General features: G+C 46.9%; 1 protein-coding gene across 1 annotated transcript; it reads left to right on the forward strand.

The window, feature by feature from the left end:
* Window positions 1-1,813: 1,813 nt before the first annotated feature.
* Window positions 1,814-14,973, forward strand: LOC143277156 (uncharacterized). The gene is made up of 13 exons (XM_076581918.1): window positions 1,814-1,910; window positions 4,081-4,475; window positions 4,825-5,098; window positions 5,363-5,538; window positions 6,896-6,930; window positions 7,665-7,949; window positions 8,307-8,641; window positions 9,062-9,186; window positions 10,385-10,676; window positions 11,136-11,344; window positions 11,622-11,674; window positions 12,195-12,374; window positions 13,242-14,973. The coding sequence occupies exons 2-13, from the start codon at window positions 4,084-4,086 to the stop codon at window positions 13,538-13,540; spliced, it is 2,655 nt and encodes an 884-aa protein (XP_076438033.1). The 5' UTR covers window positions 1,814-1,910; window positions 4,081-4,083; the 3' UTR covers window positions 13,541-14,973.
* Window positions 14,974-16,434: the final 1,461 nt, after the last annotated feature.

Raw genomic sequence — 16,434 nt, forward strand, 5'->3', positions numbered from 1 at the left:
ACGACACAAAATCAACGCTGCATAACACAGCACACATTGACATGCTCAACACAACATGATACAATGAGACATAACACGACACAGCACGACACAAAATGACTAACATGAAATGAAGTAGAATAATCAAAGCAAATAAACAGAGAAGTAAATAATCTAAAATAGTCATAACGAAAGATACGCAGAAGGCAAAACGATCAAAATGAAATAAGAAATCAAAAGGCCATTCTCAGTGAATTTGACTTCACCCAAACATGTGTGTGCATACTCACAGGGGTGTCCAAATGTGCGCGTGTGTACGCACACAGACAGACAGACAGACACACACACACACACACACACACACACACTCACACACACACACACACACACATTCGCAAACACACACATACACACACACACACACACACACACGCACACACACACACACATACACACACACATTCATTCATTTACCATTGCACTTGTGTCATAAACCTTAAGGTTTCGTGACAATAAAATATATTCTATTCTGTTCACACACACACACACACACACACACACACACACACACACACACAACAGTTTCAAGTTTCAAGTTTTAATTATCCTTTCACTCCTATTGGAGTATGGTGGATTACTACAAAATAAACTTTTCATGCCCAGAACAAACATTTCCAAATACACAACCATGTCACATAAAAGTTGAAAAAACACAAATGTCTTTTAATTCCAAAAGTATAACTAGGCAACGTTTGCAAATCTAATCATCTTACTTACAGCTAAAATGACTTTTTTGCCTCATTTGAGCATATTACAAAAATTAAAAACCGATTTTGGAGACAAATATTTTTTAGGAACATCTATTTCGTAACTGATCATAATTGGGACATTCCATTATAAAATGAAACTCATCACCAATCACAGACATGTTACAAACCTTACAAAGCCGTAACTCTCGTGGTATGCCTTTGTGTCTCCCTGTTTCTATTTCTAATTTATGATTACTACCTCGAAATCTGAAGAAGCTGATAACGTAATTATCAGGCATTTGACATATATTTTTCTCTACCAAATCCACTTTTGAAATTTCGATAAAACAAACATTTACTACTCGCCTTTAGAGCATGTCTCCATTGATTTTGAAAACTATCTCTCAAAGCAATGTTGACATTCTTGCAGAAAGATTCCCTCTCCAAGAAGAATTGAGCGCCCAAACACAGTCATACCCTGCTTCTATTAAAATTTGTCTGATACAACTCATCCATTTTTAAGTATAAATACCATTTCGACATAAGTTAAGTAATATCAGATATATTTTCCCAGAATATTTCTCTGCGCTTGATATCACTAAGCTGGTCCAAAATCGAACTAATCTCATTTTCACTAACACACTAATTGGATAAATACCAGTTTCTCCATAAACAATTTGGGTCATAGTACTTCTGTTCAGTTTGAACAAGCGTTTCAAAAATTTCAATTCTAATTTTTCAAGTATATCTACATTTTCATAACCCCATATTTCTGCACCACACACACACACACACACACACACACACACACACACACACACACACACACACTCACGTGCAGTAAGGCCCCGGGGGTGCCAAACGGTGCTGTGGGCTCCTGACAGAGAGAGCAGAGAGGTGACAGCAGGTGACACCATTTCCTAATCGCTCCACCGTGAGGACCCCACAGCTGACGCTCTCCCGACACTTCAAGGGCAGTCACTATCTCTGTCCTCCACCTCCAGCATGGCGGCCGGGCGTCAGAACGAGGCTGGTGCTGTTGGTTTGTAATCTATACGTGTATGTATGTGTGTGTGTGTGTTGAGTCTTTCTTGAGTCGCCAGTGCAACAAGTGTTTGTCTGTCTGGCTTGTTGTTACGTGCACTGTCATCTAAGTGAGCATCGTTTTCTGTGAAGGAGAGTGTGAGTATGATAAGTGTTTGTTTATTTGTTTGTTTGTAAGGTTGCATTTCTGTTTATTTGTTCTCTTTGTGTGTTTTTTTCTCTTTCCCACTGTCTCTGTTTCTCTGTCTTCCTCCGTGCCACTCTCTCCGTATTCCACTCTTCTCTCGCTCATTTACGTTGGCACATGATTTTCTCTTTATTCTTGAAACAGACAAATAAACTGAAGAAATAGTTTGACATGATCATCTTTTCCAACATCAGATTTCTGCGCTCACATTTTTCATTTCCCTTTGTTTGTATATTTGCTTGTTTACTATATTTTCTTTTCTTTTTTAAAAAAAAAAAAAAAGAAAAGCTATGTTTACAAACATTCAAATAAATTTTCCAAACATTGAGCACAATTTCAAAAGAACATAGTAGTTTGGTTATACAATATTGTATTTGAAAATGTCATAATGCAATATAATAAATTCGACAAGGCAAAGGTCTTTATTTAGTCCTGTCGCAATGTAGACATACAGCCTACATACACTTAACATGTGACACAGGTCTCTGTAGGTAGAGATGTACGCACTGCAACGTTAAGCATGAACAGAGAACAGCGAGAACAACTAAACTGACAAACAGAACAGGAGCATGTGGTAGTGAGGAGAAAATGGATCATCAGTGCAAGAGGAAATTGGGCATTTGACAGCACCACCTCACTAGCAGCAGGTAGTTTTCCACAGGTCCTCTGACTATTTTGACAGGATTCATCTGATGAAGGAAACCGTGTAGTTTTGTTGAGTAATAATTGGGTCTACGTCACAAGACAGCTTCCACAATAATCCAATTATAGCCCAGAGAGTTGAAACAGCAGTTGCTTCCTCTGCTGTCCTGGTGGTCATAGTCGGACACGACTATCATACAATCGGGTTTATTTTTTTCTTAAATGTTTTCGTTTTTTTCATCACCATCTTCGTTGTCAATGTGATTACTTCAGAACTGAGAAAACGATTATCTTCATCTGACTTATGGTTTCCAGCTACGATTTTTTAAATGCAAGATTGAGAAAGAAAAGACAATCGTGACCTCGCAAACAAAACCTCCATTTTTTATGCTTTGTTTTGTTCAGGATTGACAGTGCACGTAATATGGTCATTACTACCACCTCTGACTGTACAGACCATGGTCATTTCTATCACCTCTGACTGAACAGACCATGATCATTACTACCACCTCTGACTGTACAGACCATGGTCATTTCTATCACCTCTGACTGTACAGACCATGATCATTACTATCACCTCTGACTGTACAGACCATGGTCATTTCTATCACCTCTGACTGTACAGACCATGATCATTACTACCACCTCTGACTGAACAGACAATGATCATTACTATCACCTCTGACTGTACAGACCATGATCATTACTATCACCTCTGACTGAACAGACCATGATCATTACTATCACCTCTGACTGTACAGACCATGATCATTACTATCACCTCTGACTGTACAGACCATGATCATTACTACCACCTCTGACTGAACAGACAATGATCATTACTATCACCTCTGACTGTACAGACCATGATCATTACTATCACCTCTGACTGTACAGACCATGATCATTACTATCACCTCTGACTGTACAGACCATGGTCATTACTATCACCTCTGACTGTACAGACCATGATCATTACTATCACCTCTGACTGTACAGACCATGGTCATTACTATCACCTCTGACTGTACAGACCATGATTATTACTATCACCTCTGAGTGTACAGACCATGATCATTACTATCACCTCTGACTGTGCAGACATGGTCATTACTATCACCTCTGACTGTACAGACCATGGTCATTACTATCACCTCTGACTGTACAGACCATGATCATTACTATCACCTCTGACTGTACAGACCATGGTCATTACTATCACCTCTGAGTGTACAGACCATGGTCATTACTATCACCTCTGCCTGAACAGATCATGATCATTACTATCACCTCTGACTGTACAGACCATGGTCATTACTATCACCTCTGACTGTACAGACCATGATCATTACTACCACCTCTGACTGTACAGACCATGATCATTACTACCACCTCTGACTGTACAGACCATGATCATTACTATAACCTCTGACAATGTATAGAATATGGTCATTATCATTACCTCTCTGACTGATGCAGACGATGAGTGAAGAAGCGGAAAGGGTCATCACCACAGCAGACAGGATGCAGAGTGAAGAGGTGGGAAGGGAGGTCATCCAAGCTTCGGACAGGAAGCAGAGTGAAGAGGTGGAAAGGGAGGTCATCCAAGCTTCGGACAGGAAGCAGAGTGAAGAGGTGGAAAGGGAGGTCATCCTAGCAGCAGACATGATGCAGAGTGAAGAGGTGGAAAAGGAGGTCATCCTCACAGCAGACATGATGCAGAGTGAAGAGGCGGAAAGGGAGATAATCGGGGCGGCAGACGGCGTGAGGGTGGAGCGGGAGGACGGGGGGGTGACCCTGCAGCTAATGGACGGCCCTCTGTGGCTGGCCTTTAGACAGGAGGGCACGGAGATGATCATCACCAAGGCTGGCAGGTCGGTCATCGTCAAGGTCATCGTCATCGTCAACATCAACACCATCATGTGTGTGTGTGTGTGTGTGTGTGTGTGTGTGTGTGTGTGTGTGTGTGTGTGTGTGTGTGTGTGTGTGTGTGTGCGTGCGTGCGTGTGTGCGCGCAAATTCTTAAAAAAATATGACCATGGCTCATTCTCTCCATATTATTTTGTAACTCCCCGAAAGGAGATGTTTTGATTATGATTTAACAAGGTACATGTTCGATATACACTGGGTTTGGGCTTCTTATTATGTGAGTGAATGTTTGTGTGTTTAACCTGTGTTGTACGCAAACAAACGGTGTCGTGCATTTTGTTTCTTCATCCGCAGACGGATGTTCCCCTTCGTGGTGGTGAAGTTAGAAGGACTGGCCCCCAGCTCGCTGTATTCCGTGCATCTCTCCCTCGTCCCTTGCGACAATTGTCAGTACAAATTCTGCCAGCGTCGTTGGGTCAAGGTCAGTGATGCCACCCCCGGCCCCACCTCCGCGCCAGAGCGGGTGTACGTGCACCCCGCCTCCCCGAACCGTGGGTCGTTCTGGTGCCAGGAGGTCATCTCTTTCGCCAAGCTGAAAATCACCAACAACAAGCACTCACAGGGCGATGTAAGTGCCATAGGAACAGGAAGACAGTGAGTTATCAGGGCGCTTAGAGCCCACTCTGTGGGAAGTTTGTGTCACGTTAGTGGCTGTCTTCTTCTTCTTCTTCTTCTTCTTCTTCTCATCATCATCATCATCATCAATATGATTATTATTAGTGTTGTTGATGTTGTTGTTGTTATAATCATCATCATTATTATCAATAATGATATGAAGATATGTCAGAAAAGACACTTCAAGACAAACTTGGTTTCGTTTCGCTCCGTGCAGATCGTGCTGCAGTCGATGCGGAAGTACATGGCCCAGATCACTGTGCGAGAGGACCTGGGGTACACGGAGCATGTCTTCCCTCTGCCGGAAACCACCTTCGTGGCCGTCACCCAGTATCAGAACGAGGCTGTCACCCGGATGAAGATTGCCCACAACCCCTTCGCCAATGGCTTCAAGTACGCACACGTGACTGGGTGTGTAGCGTGTTCAAACTGTGGGGAGGGGGGAGGAGGAGGAGGAGGGGGACGAAGTATTGTAGAGGGGGTGGGGTTATCCTTCGCTATTGAGGTGATCGTCATTGTTATGCTGCTGCTGCTGCTGCTGCTGCTGCTGCTGCTGATGATGATTATGGTAGTCTCTCTCTGTCACTGTTTTCTTCTGTCTGTCAGTCTGCTTCTCTCTCTCTCTCTCTCTCTCTCTCTCTCTCTCTCTCTCTCTCTCTCTCTCTCTCTCTCTCTCTCTCTCTCTCTCTCCCTCTCTCTCTTTCTTGTGTTTTGTTTGCTTTTTCATCCCAGTTTCGATATGTCCGTATTGTATTTCCATTAACTGGAAAGGCGTGTAGCTCCATTTTGTTCACCAACCTGCATACCTGCCCGCTTATCTGTCTACCTACCTATCTACCTACCTACCCACCTACCTACCTACCTGCTTACTTCTCTAATGGATTAAGTACCTACGTACCAACATACGTACCTATGAATCTACCTAATTATCTCCCCACCTACCTACCTACCTACCTACTTATCTACTTACCTACCTTCTTACCTACTTACTAACCTAGCTACCTACTTATATATAACTAGCTATATATACGTACCTACTTACCTACCAACCTACCTACCTACCTGCCTACTTGCCCTACCTACCTCCATACCTACCTACCAGTCTGCCTACCTACTTGCCCTACCTACCTCCATACCTACCTACCTCCATACCAACCTACCTACCTCCATACCTATCTATATAACTACCAACCTACCTACCTACCAACGTACCTACCTCCATACCTATCTACCTACCTACCAACCTACCTACCCCCATACCTACCCCCATACCTACCTACCAACCTACCTACCTACTTACCCTACCTACTTACCTACCTACCTACCAACCTACCTACCTGCATACCTACCTACCGACCTACCAACCTACCTACCAACATACCTACCTACCTACCTACCAACGTGTACCTACCTATCTAATCACATCTATAAGTGTGTCTGTTTGTCTGTCAGTCTGACTGACTTTCGCTTTGTCGACTTGTCCATGTACCGGAATGTCTTCTGTATTTGTACTATCATCTGCCTCTCTCACCAACCTGATCCTATCTGATTTAAGTGTCTCTTTCTATAATGTATCGGTCTACCTGGCTGCATTTTCAAAATGCCTGTCTGTTTGTGAGTTTACCATTTTGCTTTGTATTCAACATTATAGCATTATGGGGGGTGTTTTATTTTCCCTTCTCCCCCTTCTCCCCTCTTTTCCAAGGTAAATGTTTCACGCGTTGTAAATCTGTCAATCCGCGTGTTTCAGGTCTGAAGATAAAAAGAAACTCTTTTCGAGATCAGGTGAGACAGAACTGACGTATCTTTTACCTGAGTTGACAGACACTAAACCGATATAGTTACACACAGACAGCACGTGCAGTTAATGACATCCAGCAGCTCTGACAGAAAGCTTTGGCTGCAAATAGTTCGGCGATTCGGACTCGCACTTACGTACGCACACACAGCATTACCAGCACACATCAGTTCCACTGTAACAGTTCTCCTGAAAACAGAGTTAGAATTCGTTTCAGTAACATCAACAACACTACTGTTACAACTACTGATGTTCTTGCTGCTGCTGCTGCTGCTGCTGCTGTTGCTTCTGTTGCTGCTAGTGTTGCAGCGATGACTGCTACGAACTACCGCTACAACTATAAGTGCTGCTGTTAGCTCTGCTGCTGATGCTACTTCTGTTGCTTTTACTACTACTGCTACTTCTTCTACTACCACCACTCCTGCTGGTGGTGGTGCTGCTGCTTCTGCTATTTCTACTGCTACCATAGCAACTGCTACTGGTACATCTGCTGTCACTGCTGATGATGATACTACTGCTGGTAAGGAAAATAACGACGACGGTGACGACGACGACGACGATGACGCTGATGATGTTGATGATGACGATGACATTGATGATGACTATGATGACGACGACGACAGTGGTGACGTTTCACTCACGCTCATAGTGGCCAGAGCCGTCCTTTGCTGTCCGACACGCCCCGTGCTGTATAACACCTTTCATCCCATCCCCCCACCAGACGGGACCCGAACTCAAGACCCCAAGCACAAACCCCCGCCGCCACCCGGCTCTTCCACCACCACCACCACCACCACCAGGAGCGCGGGCCCCAAGACGGCGCGGGTCAAGGCCACCACCGTCACCCCCGTCCTCCTCCGCCCCCACCACTCCTTCCCCCACCCCCACCTCCCCGAGGACCTGCGGCTGGTAAGCTCTTCCCTGTCGCTGTCCTCCGCCGCCGCCCTCCCCCTCCCCTTCCCCTTCCCCCCCGAGTCGCGCAGAGGTCCCCCGCCCCCACTGCCCTGTTTGTCTCTGCCCCACGTGCTTCCTGCACGCTTCCTCGGCACTGTCACCACCACCCCCTCCACCACCACCACCACCACCAGCATGCCCCCCTATGTCGTCCGTCCTCACGTTCCTAGAGGGAGGTCTTCCCCTCCTCCTCCTCCTCCTCCCACTTCACACCACCACCACCCTGACCAGGAGGACGACCCCAGCTGTGGGGATCCGCGAGCTTTCTACGCCGACGTCTGTCAGGACAGGGAGGAAGAGCACGTCTCTCTAGCCGATCACTCCCGGGGCCTGGACTCCGTGTCTGTGGAGGAGGGGGAGGAGGAGGAGGGGGAAGGGGTCACCACCCCCATCCCCACCACCGTCACAGACCCCGAGGAAAAGACCACCACCACCACCACGGTGGAACGCGCCGCTTCAGAAAAGGACGGTGTTGGTGTTGGTGTTGGTGCTGACGAGCAGTTTGCCGAGTCCTTGACGTCCCCATCCGCACAGGGCCTGTCTGGGGTGGGGGTGGGGGTGGGGGCGTGGGGGCTTGGGCAGCCCTCCACCGGGGGCCCGGCCAAGAGAGGGGGGCGGTTCAAGCCTCCCCTGGCCAGGAGGGGCGGGAGGAAGGGCGGGGGAAGGAGGTGTGGGGGGGCTGACGGTGCGGCGTCTGCTGACACCTCCCGTGTGACCTGGGGCAGAACCAGTCCTGGACAGACAGTAAGTGGTGTGTGTGTGTGTGTGTGTGTGTGTGTGTGTGTGTGTGTGTGTGTAAAACCTTAGCATGGTTTGCAAACGCCCAGTTGATTGCCTTTCGGTCCTGTTGTGTGCCTACATGGCAACAGAGGGGCCATGAAACATGAACTATGTCAGTGCTATGTGCCTACAGGACCACACAGGAGCCATGAAACATGAACTATGTCAGTGCTGTGTGCCTACAGGACCACACAAGAGCCATGAAACATGAACTATAATCAGTGCTATGTGCCTACAGGACCACACATGAGCCATGAAACATGAACTATGTCAGTGCTATGTGCCTACAGGGGCCATGAAACATGAACTATGTCAGTGCTATGTACCTACAGGACCACACAGGGGCCATGAAACATGAACTATGTCAGTGCTATGTGCCTACAGGACCACAGAGGCAGGGCAGGGGCCATGAAACAGGACAGGGGGGTACAGCTCAAGCTACAGGACGCGCACATCTGGCACAGCTTTGCTGCCTGTGGCTCCAGGATGGTCATCAGTGCTGAGGGCAGGTCAGGGTTTACTGGTTATTTGTTGTTTCTTTAGCTCTTTTCAAGGTTGTCCTTTGTGCATATCAGTACCGCACTACCTACCCAGTTAATTACACAGACACACCCGGCCACCATACCACACATCTATCTCGCGATCAAACGTCTGAACCACCACCACCAACACCAACACCACCACAACTAACCACGCATCTAACCACCCGCACTACCCACCTATCAAGCCCACTACATCACCCACACACCAACCTGTATATGTTAACACCTACCAACCTATACAACCACCACCCCTGTCTGTTTTAATACCTACTAACCCATACAACCACCACCCCTGTCTATTTTAACACCTACCAACCTATACAACCACCACCCCTGTCTGTTTTAATACCTACTAACCCATACAACCACCACCCCTGTCTATTTTAACACCTGCTAACCCATACAACCACCACACCTGCCTATTTTAACACCTACTAACCCATACAACCACCACCCCTGTCTATTTTAACACCTGCTAACCCATACAACCACCACCCCTGTCTGTTTTAACACCTACTAACCCATACAACCACCACCCCTGTCTGTTTTAACACCTGCCTACTCACCACATTCTAGGTCCCCCTGCCCCCTTACCCCCATCCCCACCACCCCACTCACACCAAACAACCAGCCAGTCACCCTCTCCACACGAACCACCCAATCAACACCCCCCCCCAAGCCCCCAACCAGCCGAACCAGTCCACCAACCTAGTTCATTCCCCACCCCCAACACCGCCAGCACCTGTCTCCAACACCCAGTCACCTCTGCCCTTCCTGGACCCCCCCCCCCCCCCCCCCCCCCCCCCCCCCCCCTACCCTCCTCCCTCCCAAGTCTGACCGGAAACGAAAATGGCGTCTGGTCATTTGGATCAGACGGTAAACCGAGGTCCTATGAGCAACACGCACTTGGTGCTCAGGATAAAAGAAACCACGTCAACCAAAGTGTTGTTTTCTGGAGAAAAAAATATATATGTAGAAGAAAGGTCCACTCTGACAGGTACACAGATATGTTATATGCATGCACTCAACGCCTGACTAGCGTTTTCACTTATGCTGCTGGTCAGGCACCTGCCTAGCAGATGCGGTGTAGCGTATATGGATTTTGTCCGAACGTAGTGGCGCCTCCTTGAGAAGCTGAAAGTGAAAGTGAAACTGAAACTTCCAGGACCATGAGCCCAGTCATCAGCTTCAGCCTGCGCGGCCTTGACCCTGGCCGCCTGTACTCGGTGTGGCTGCACGTGACAGCCGCCGACTGTGAGGCCGCTCACACCGCGCAGGGTCTGTGGGGCCCTCTCCTGGGAGGGTCCTCCCGGCCTCTCTCTGTCACACCCTACATGCACCCTTCCTCGCCCATGAGAGGACTGGCCTGGATGAAGGTCAAGGTCAACTTCGGGGAGGTCAAGTTGACAGCGACCTTGACCTCAGTGGCAGGCGCCGATCCCGGTGTTGGGGATGGTGTAAGTAGGTGGTGGTGGTGGTTCCGTGTGTGGGGAGGGAGGGGGGGGGGATTGAAGAATAGGTGTGTGTGTGTGTGTCTGTTCTGGTCGTGAGTGATTATGAGTGGGCTATAGGAGCGCGAACCCTCATGTGTGTACGGATGTGCGTGTGTGCGTGCATTCGTTTGCATGTGTGAGCTTATAATGCTTTCTTGTATGTGTGTGTGTGTGTGTGTGATTGTATACAAGCTTGAGTGCACGTGGGAGCGTGAACACTCATATGTATACGGGTGTATGTGCGCGCATCGCGTGCACGCGTGCATTTATGCGTGTGCACGTGTCTGTTTGTATGTGTGTGTGTGTGTGTGTGTGTGTGTGTGTGTGTGTGTGCACGCGTGCATACTTTAAGGAAACCTGTGTCACCCTGGCTGAAAGCTGATCATTTTGACCCCCTCCTCCCCTCCCCTTCCCCCCCTCCAGCTGTCATTGCAGAGCGGACAGCGCTATCTGACTCAGATTGTGGTGCGAGAGGAAGAGGAGGTAACTCCTAACGGAGCAGGAGGCTTCGGCAACATCTACTTCTTTCCCTTGCCGGAAGTGACGTTCGTCACCAAACTGGAAATCGAGGAGAGCAAGTCCACTGTTCAAGTCTCGTCTCTGGATAGCGGCTTGAACGAGACTCGGAAAAGGTTGGCAGAATAGTGTTGCTGTTTTTGTTGTCGTTGTTGTTGCTGTTGTCGTTGTTGTTGCTGTTAATTTTTTGTTGTTGTTGTCGTCGATTTAAACATCATCATTAATAATTATTATTTTTATTGTCATCATTCTCAACGTCATAGTTTTCCCCCTTCTGCTTCCTCAACTTTTTCATAAAAGGGAAACTGCCAGGGTATCTCTAAGAACGTGCTTCGCATCTCACTCACTGTAACTGTAAAGTATGTCAAAGTCAGCTCTTTGCTTTTTGTTCAGATCCAGAGAGACACCAGACAATTTCCTGGAAGCGGAGATGGAGGAATCAGACGGTATGTTAAGAAGAAAAAGTCTTGGCAGTGCATTGCATGGCGTTGCGTGGGTTTGAGAGGCTGTGTTCTGTGAGTGATGAGTCTTTGGATGAACACATGATTTCCATTCGGATTTATTGTATTGTATTGTGCTGTGCTGTGCTGTGCTGTGCTGTGCTGTGCTGTGCTGTGTTGAGTTGTGTTGCGTTGCGTCTCGTCTTGTATCGTATAGTATCGTATTGTATCGTATCGTATCACATCGTATCGTATCGTATTGTATCGCATCGTATCGTTTTGTATCGTATCGTATCGTATCGTATCGCATCGTATCGTATCGTATCGTATCGCATCGTATCGCATCGCATCGCATCGCATCGCATCGTATCGTATCGCATCGTATTGTATTGTATCGCATCGTATCGTTTTGTATCGTATCGTATTGTATAGTATCGTATCGTATCGCATCGTATTGTATCGTATCGTATTGTATCGTATCGTACTGCATTGTGCACGACAGAGTGTCTGTGTCTGTGTGGGTCAGGAACGCCGATGACCACGTCCAAGGTACCCCGGGTGGCGGCGGTCAGCGGTCAGTGGATGAGGTCACCCTTCGTCCTCCCTCGCCACGCTGACCTCTCCTCCCACCTGCTGACCCGACCTCCCGACCTTTCACCTTTCCTGACCCGTCACCATGACCTCTGCAACGGGGTCAACCCGCTCTGTGAGTGTGTGAAAGGAGGGGTGGGGGTGGAGAGGGTGATTTATCGTTCATGTTGACATCTTTGTAGTAACCTTCATCATAAGCATCGTCATTTATGATCATCATTATCGTCGTCATTATCTTTATTCTTCATCGTCGCCATCATCTTCATTATCATCAATTGTGTCGTCATCGCGTCGTTATTATCATTGATTGATATGGATAGCTCCTATCCTCGGTCAGAGACCAAGCTCTAAGCGCTTTACAAACGCGGGGTCATTTACACAGCAGGCTGCCTATCTGGGTAGAGCCGACTAACGGCTGCCACTGGGCGCTCAACATTCGTTTCCTGTGTCATTCAATCAAATTTCAGGCACGCACACATACACACTCAGACAGGCATGTAACATTTTACGTGTATGACCGTTTTGTTTATTTACCCCGCCATGTAGGCAGCCATAAACCGTTTTCGGCGGTGTGCATGCTGGGTATGTTCTTGTTTCCATAACCCACCGAACGCTGACATGGATTACAGGATCTTTAACGTGCGTATTTGATCTTTATCGTGCGTATACACACGAAGGGGGTTCAAGCACTAGCAGGTCTGCACATATGTTGACGTGGGAGATTGGAAAAATCTCCACGTTTTTCCCACCAGGCGCCGTCACCGAGATTCGAACCCGGGACCCTCATTCCGACGCTTTAACCATTCCGCTATTGCCCCAATGTTATCATCATTATTTGTTTCTCCTTTCAATAGAGGTATTTAATGTGTCCCTCCATTCTTTTTTTTTTTTTTTTTTTTTTTCGTTTTTGTGACCAGGCTGCCAGTGAGTTGTTCGCCATGTTTCTATCAATCACTGTTACCAGTCGTCTTCTGTGTTTTAGGTTGCTTGCCTCCCCTCTCCGTGCTTCCTCCCGCTCACGTGGGGCTGTTAGCCAATCGGATGCCACTTCCGGTTGCATCTCCCATGCAGTCCATCACGTCACTTCCGTTCCACTCTCAGCTGTTCCCGCAGCTGCGCACAGCCATGCACGCGGCGTTGGGGATGTGTGTACCGCCAGTCAGCCCCGTCCCTTATTTCTATCATCCTTTCTCCCTCCCCCCTGTCTGTCCAGCTTCCCCCACTGCCTCCGAGGCCAGTAAAGGCTTGGACCTGTCTTTGAAGTCTGCAGAGGCCAGGTGAAATCTGCTGACATCCGTAACAACGGCATCTGTCACTCGTCACACGCTGTGCATCTGCGGTTTGTTTTGTGTGGAGTGGCAACACTGTGTTCGTTTTGATGATATGTTGTTGTTTTTTATTTACTCAACCGTGAGCGGTCTCTACTGTTAATATGTGTGAGTTGTAACGCGGAATCTGCTGTGACTGTATAGACAGATCTGTGAAGGGGTTATTTCAGTTCAGTTCAATTTTACTTATACCCCAACTGATCCTGAAGGGCAACACAAAGGCTGATAGAAGGAAATGTATATAACCATCAACCCCAAACTACGCCAAGCAACACAGCCCCTGTTGGACCTGAAGGAAGAAAATGGCAGAGACCTCTGAGCACCGGTACAACTGTAGTCAGTGTGAACCCACCAGTTGAACCCTGACTTGATCCTCTCGTGTCTGTCATCTTCTTGCATGAGGATTAACACACACACACACACACACACACACACACACACACACACACACACACACACACACACGTTTCAAGTTTCAAGCTTTAATTACCTTTTCACTCCTATTGGAGTGTGGAGGATTACTATAAAAATAATGTTTTCATGCCCAGAACAAACATTTCCAAACACACTACAATGTCACTTAAAAGTTGAGATAGCACAAATGTCTTTTAACCCCAAAAGTGTGGTTAGACAATATTTGCAAATTTAATCATGTCACTTATAGCTAAAATGACCTTTGTTGCTTCCTTTCAGCATAAAAATCAACAACCGATTTTGGATACAAGCAGTTTTTTTTTTAGGAATATATCTATTTCGCAATTGATCATAACCGGACGGGCGCAATAGCCGAGTGGTTAAAGCGTTGGACTTTCAATCTGAGGGTCCGGGGTTCGAATCTGGGTGGCGCCTGGTGGGTGAAGGGTGGAAATTTTTTCGATCTCCGAGGTCAGCATATGTGCAGACCTGCCAGTGCCTGAACCCCCTTCGTGTGTATACGCACGCAGAAGATAAAATACGCACGTTAAAGATTCTGTAATCCATGTCAGCGTTCGGTGTTATGGAAACAAGAACATACCCAGCATGCACACCTCCGCAAACGGAGTATGGTTGCCTACATGGCGGGGTAAATAAACAAAACGGTCACACACCTAAAATGTTAAATATTACATGTCTGCCTGAGTGTGTATGTGTGCGTGCCTGAAATCTGATTGAATGACACAGGAAACGAATGATGAGCGCCCAATGGTAGCCGTCAGTCGGCACTACCCAGGTAGGCAGCCTGATGTGTAAATGACCCCGTGTCTGTAAAGCACTTTCAGCTTGGTCTCCGACCCAGGATAGACGGTATATATAAGTATTCATATCAGTCAATCAATCAATCAAACCTGGATATTCCATTATGAAATGAAACTCATTCCCAATCACAGACATGTTACAGACCTTGCATAGCCGTAACTCACACACACACACACACACACACACACATGATTATTTCATATTAATTTATCGATGCTGTTGTTGTTGCTCTCTATTTTGGATTCTATGATGGGATTAAATAAAAATTGCCTAGAATGCCTGTCTTTCAGTCTTTATTTATTCAGGTTTTTTTGTTTTGTGTGTGTGTGTGTGTGTGTGTGTGTGTGTGTGTGTGCGAGCGCGTACGTGAATGTGTGTGTTTCTGTCTGTGCTTGTCTGTGTCTGTGTCTGTCTGTGTCTTTTTGTGTGCGAGGGTAGTGTGAAGGGGGCAGACGAATTGTCTCTCCGGGTTGCCATCCCATGACGTGTCAATGGCACCAGACAGGACCTGCAGAGGAAGACGTCAGGCATCAGGAAGGCTGGACTGACAGACAGGAGGTGAACAGGAAGTGGATTATTGTTCTTGTTGTTGTTGTTCTTCTTCTTGTTTTGTTGTTGTTGTTGTTCTTGTTGTTGCTATTGCTGTTGTTGTTGTTCTTGTTGTTTTTGTTGTTGTTCTTCTTCTTGTTATTCGTGTTATTGTTGTTGTTGTATTCTTGTTGTTGGTATTGTTGTTGTTGTTGTTGTTCTTGTTCTTCTTCTTGTTGTTATCGTTGTTGTTGTTGTTATTATTGCTGTTGTTGTTGTTGTTCTTCTTCTTCTTCTTCTTCTTCTTCTTCTTCATGATTATTACTATTGTTATCATTATCATTATTATTATTATTATTATTGAACGATTATTATTGAGCGAGTCGGTCATGTGCAGAACGAGCAGACATTCATCGCAGATGAAGGAGGAGGACAGATTGGAAATAAATCATCCCCCCACACCCCCCACCACCCTCTTTCCCCCATATCTCACACACCTGCACCACCTCCACCACAACGGTCAACAAATGACGTCAACAAATCAGGACTGTGTTAACCCCCTCTGGCCCCTCGTACCTCCCTTGCCACTCCCAGCCCTTTGTCAGCCTCAAGGGATCAGTCGCTGGGTCTCTGAGGCTTCTGTTTGCATGGCATCACGTGATCTGCATGTGCATGTAGCACGTGCAGCCAAAGGCAATAGTTTTGGTTTTGGTTGGTATTCTTGTTTTCTTTGTTTTGTCTCTGCGGACTGCTGTTTGTTTGTGCCGCTGTCATTTCAGCTATGGGCAGTGGGGGGTTAATGAGTGCAGGTTCGCTCTTTCTCTCACGTCCATCGTCTCTCTCTGTCTGTGTCTGTGTCTGTGTCTCTCTCCCTCTCTCTCTCTATCTGCCTATATATATCTATATATATCTCTTTCTCTCTCTCTCTTGCTGTCTCTTTATCTCTCCGTCTCTCTCTCACTCTTTCTTTCTCTCTCTTTCTCTCTCTCTCTCCTCTCTCTCTTTTCTTCTTCCCCCCCTCTCTCTCTCTTGTTATTGTTATTGTTGTCACAAGGACAGATTGGAAGACTGGGCGATGCCTAA

The sequence above is a fragment of the Babylonia areolata genome, chromosome 2 (genome assembly GCF_041734735.1).
Source record: "Babylonia areolata isolate BAREFJ2019XMU chromosome 2, ASM4173473v1, whole genome shotgun sequence".
Lineage (NCBI taxonomy): Eukaryota > Metazoa > Mollusca > Gastropoda > Neogastropoda > Buccinidae > Babylonia > Babylonia areolata.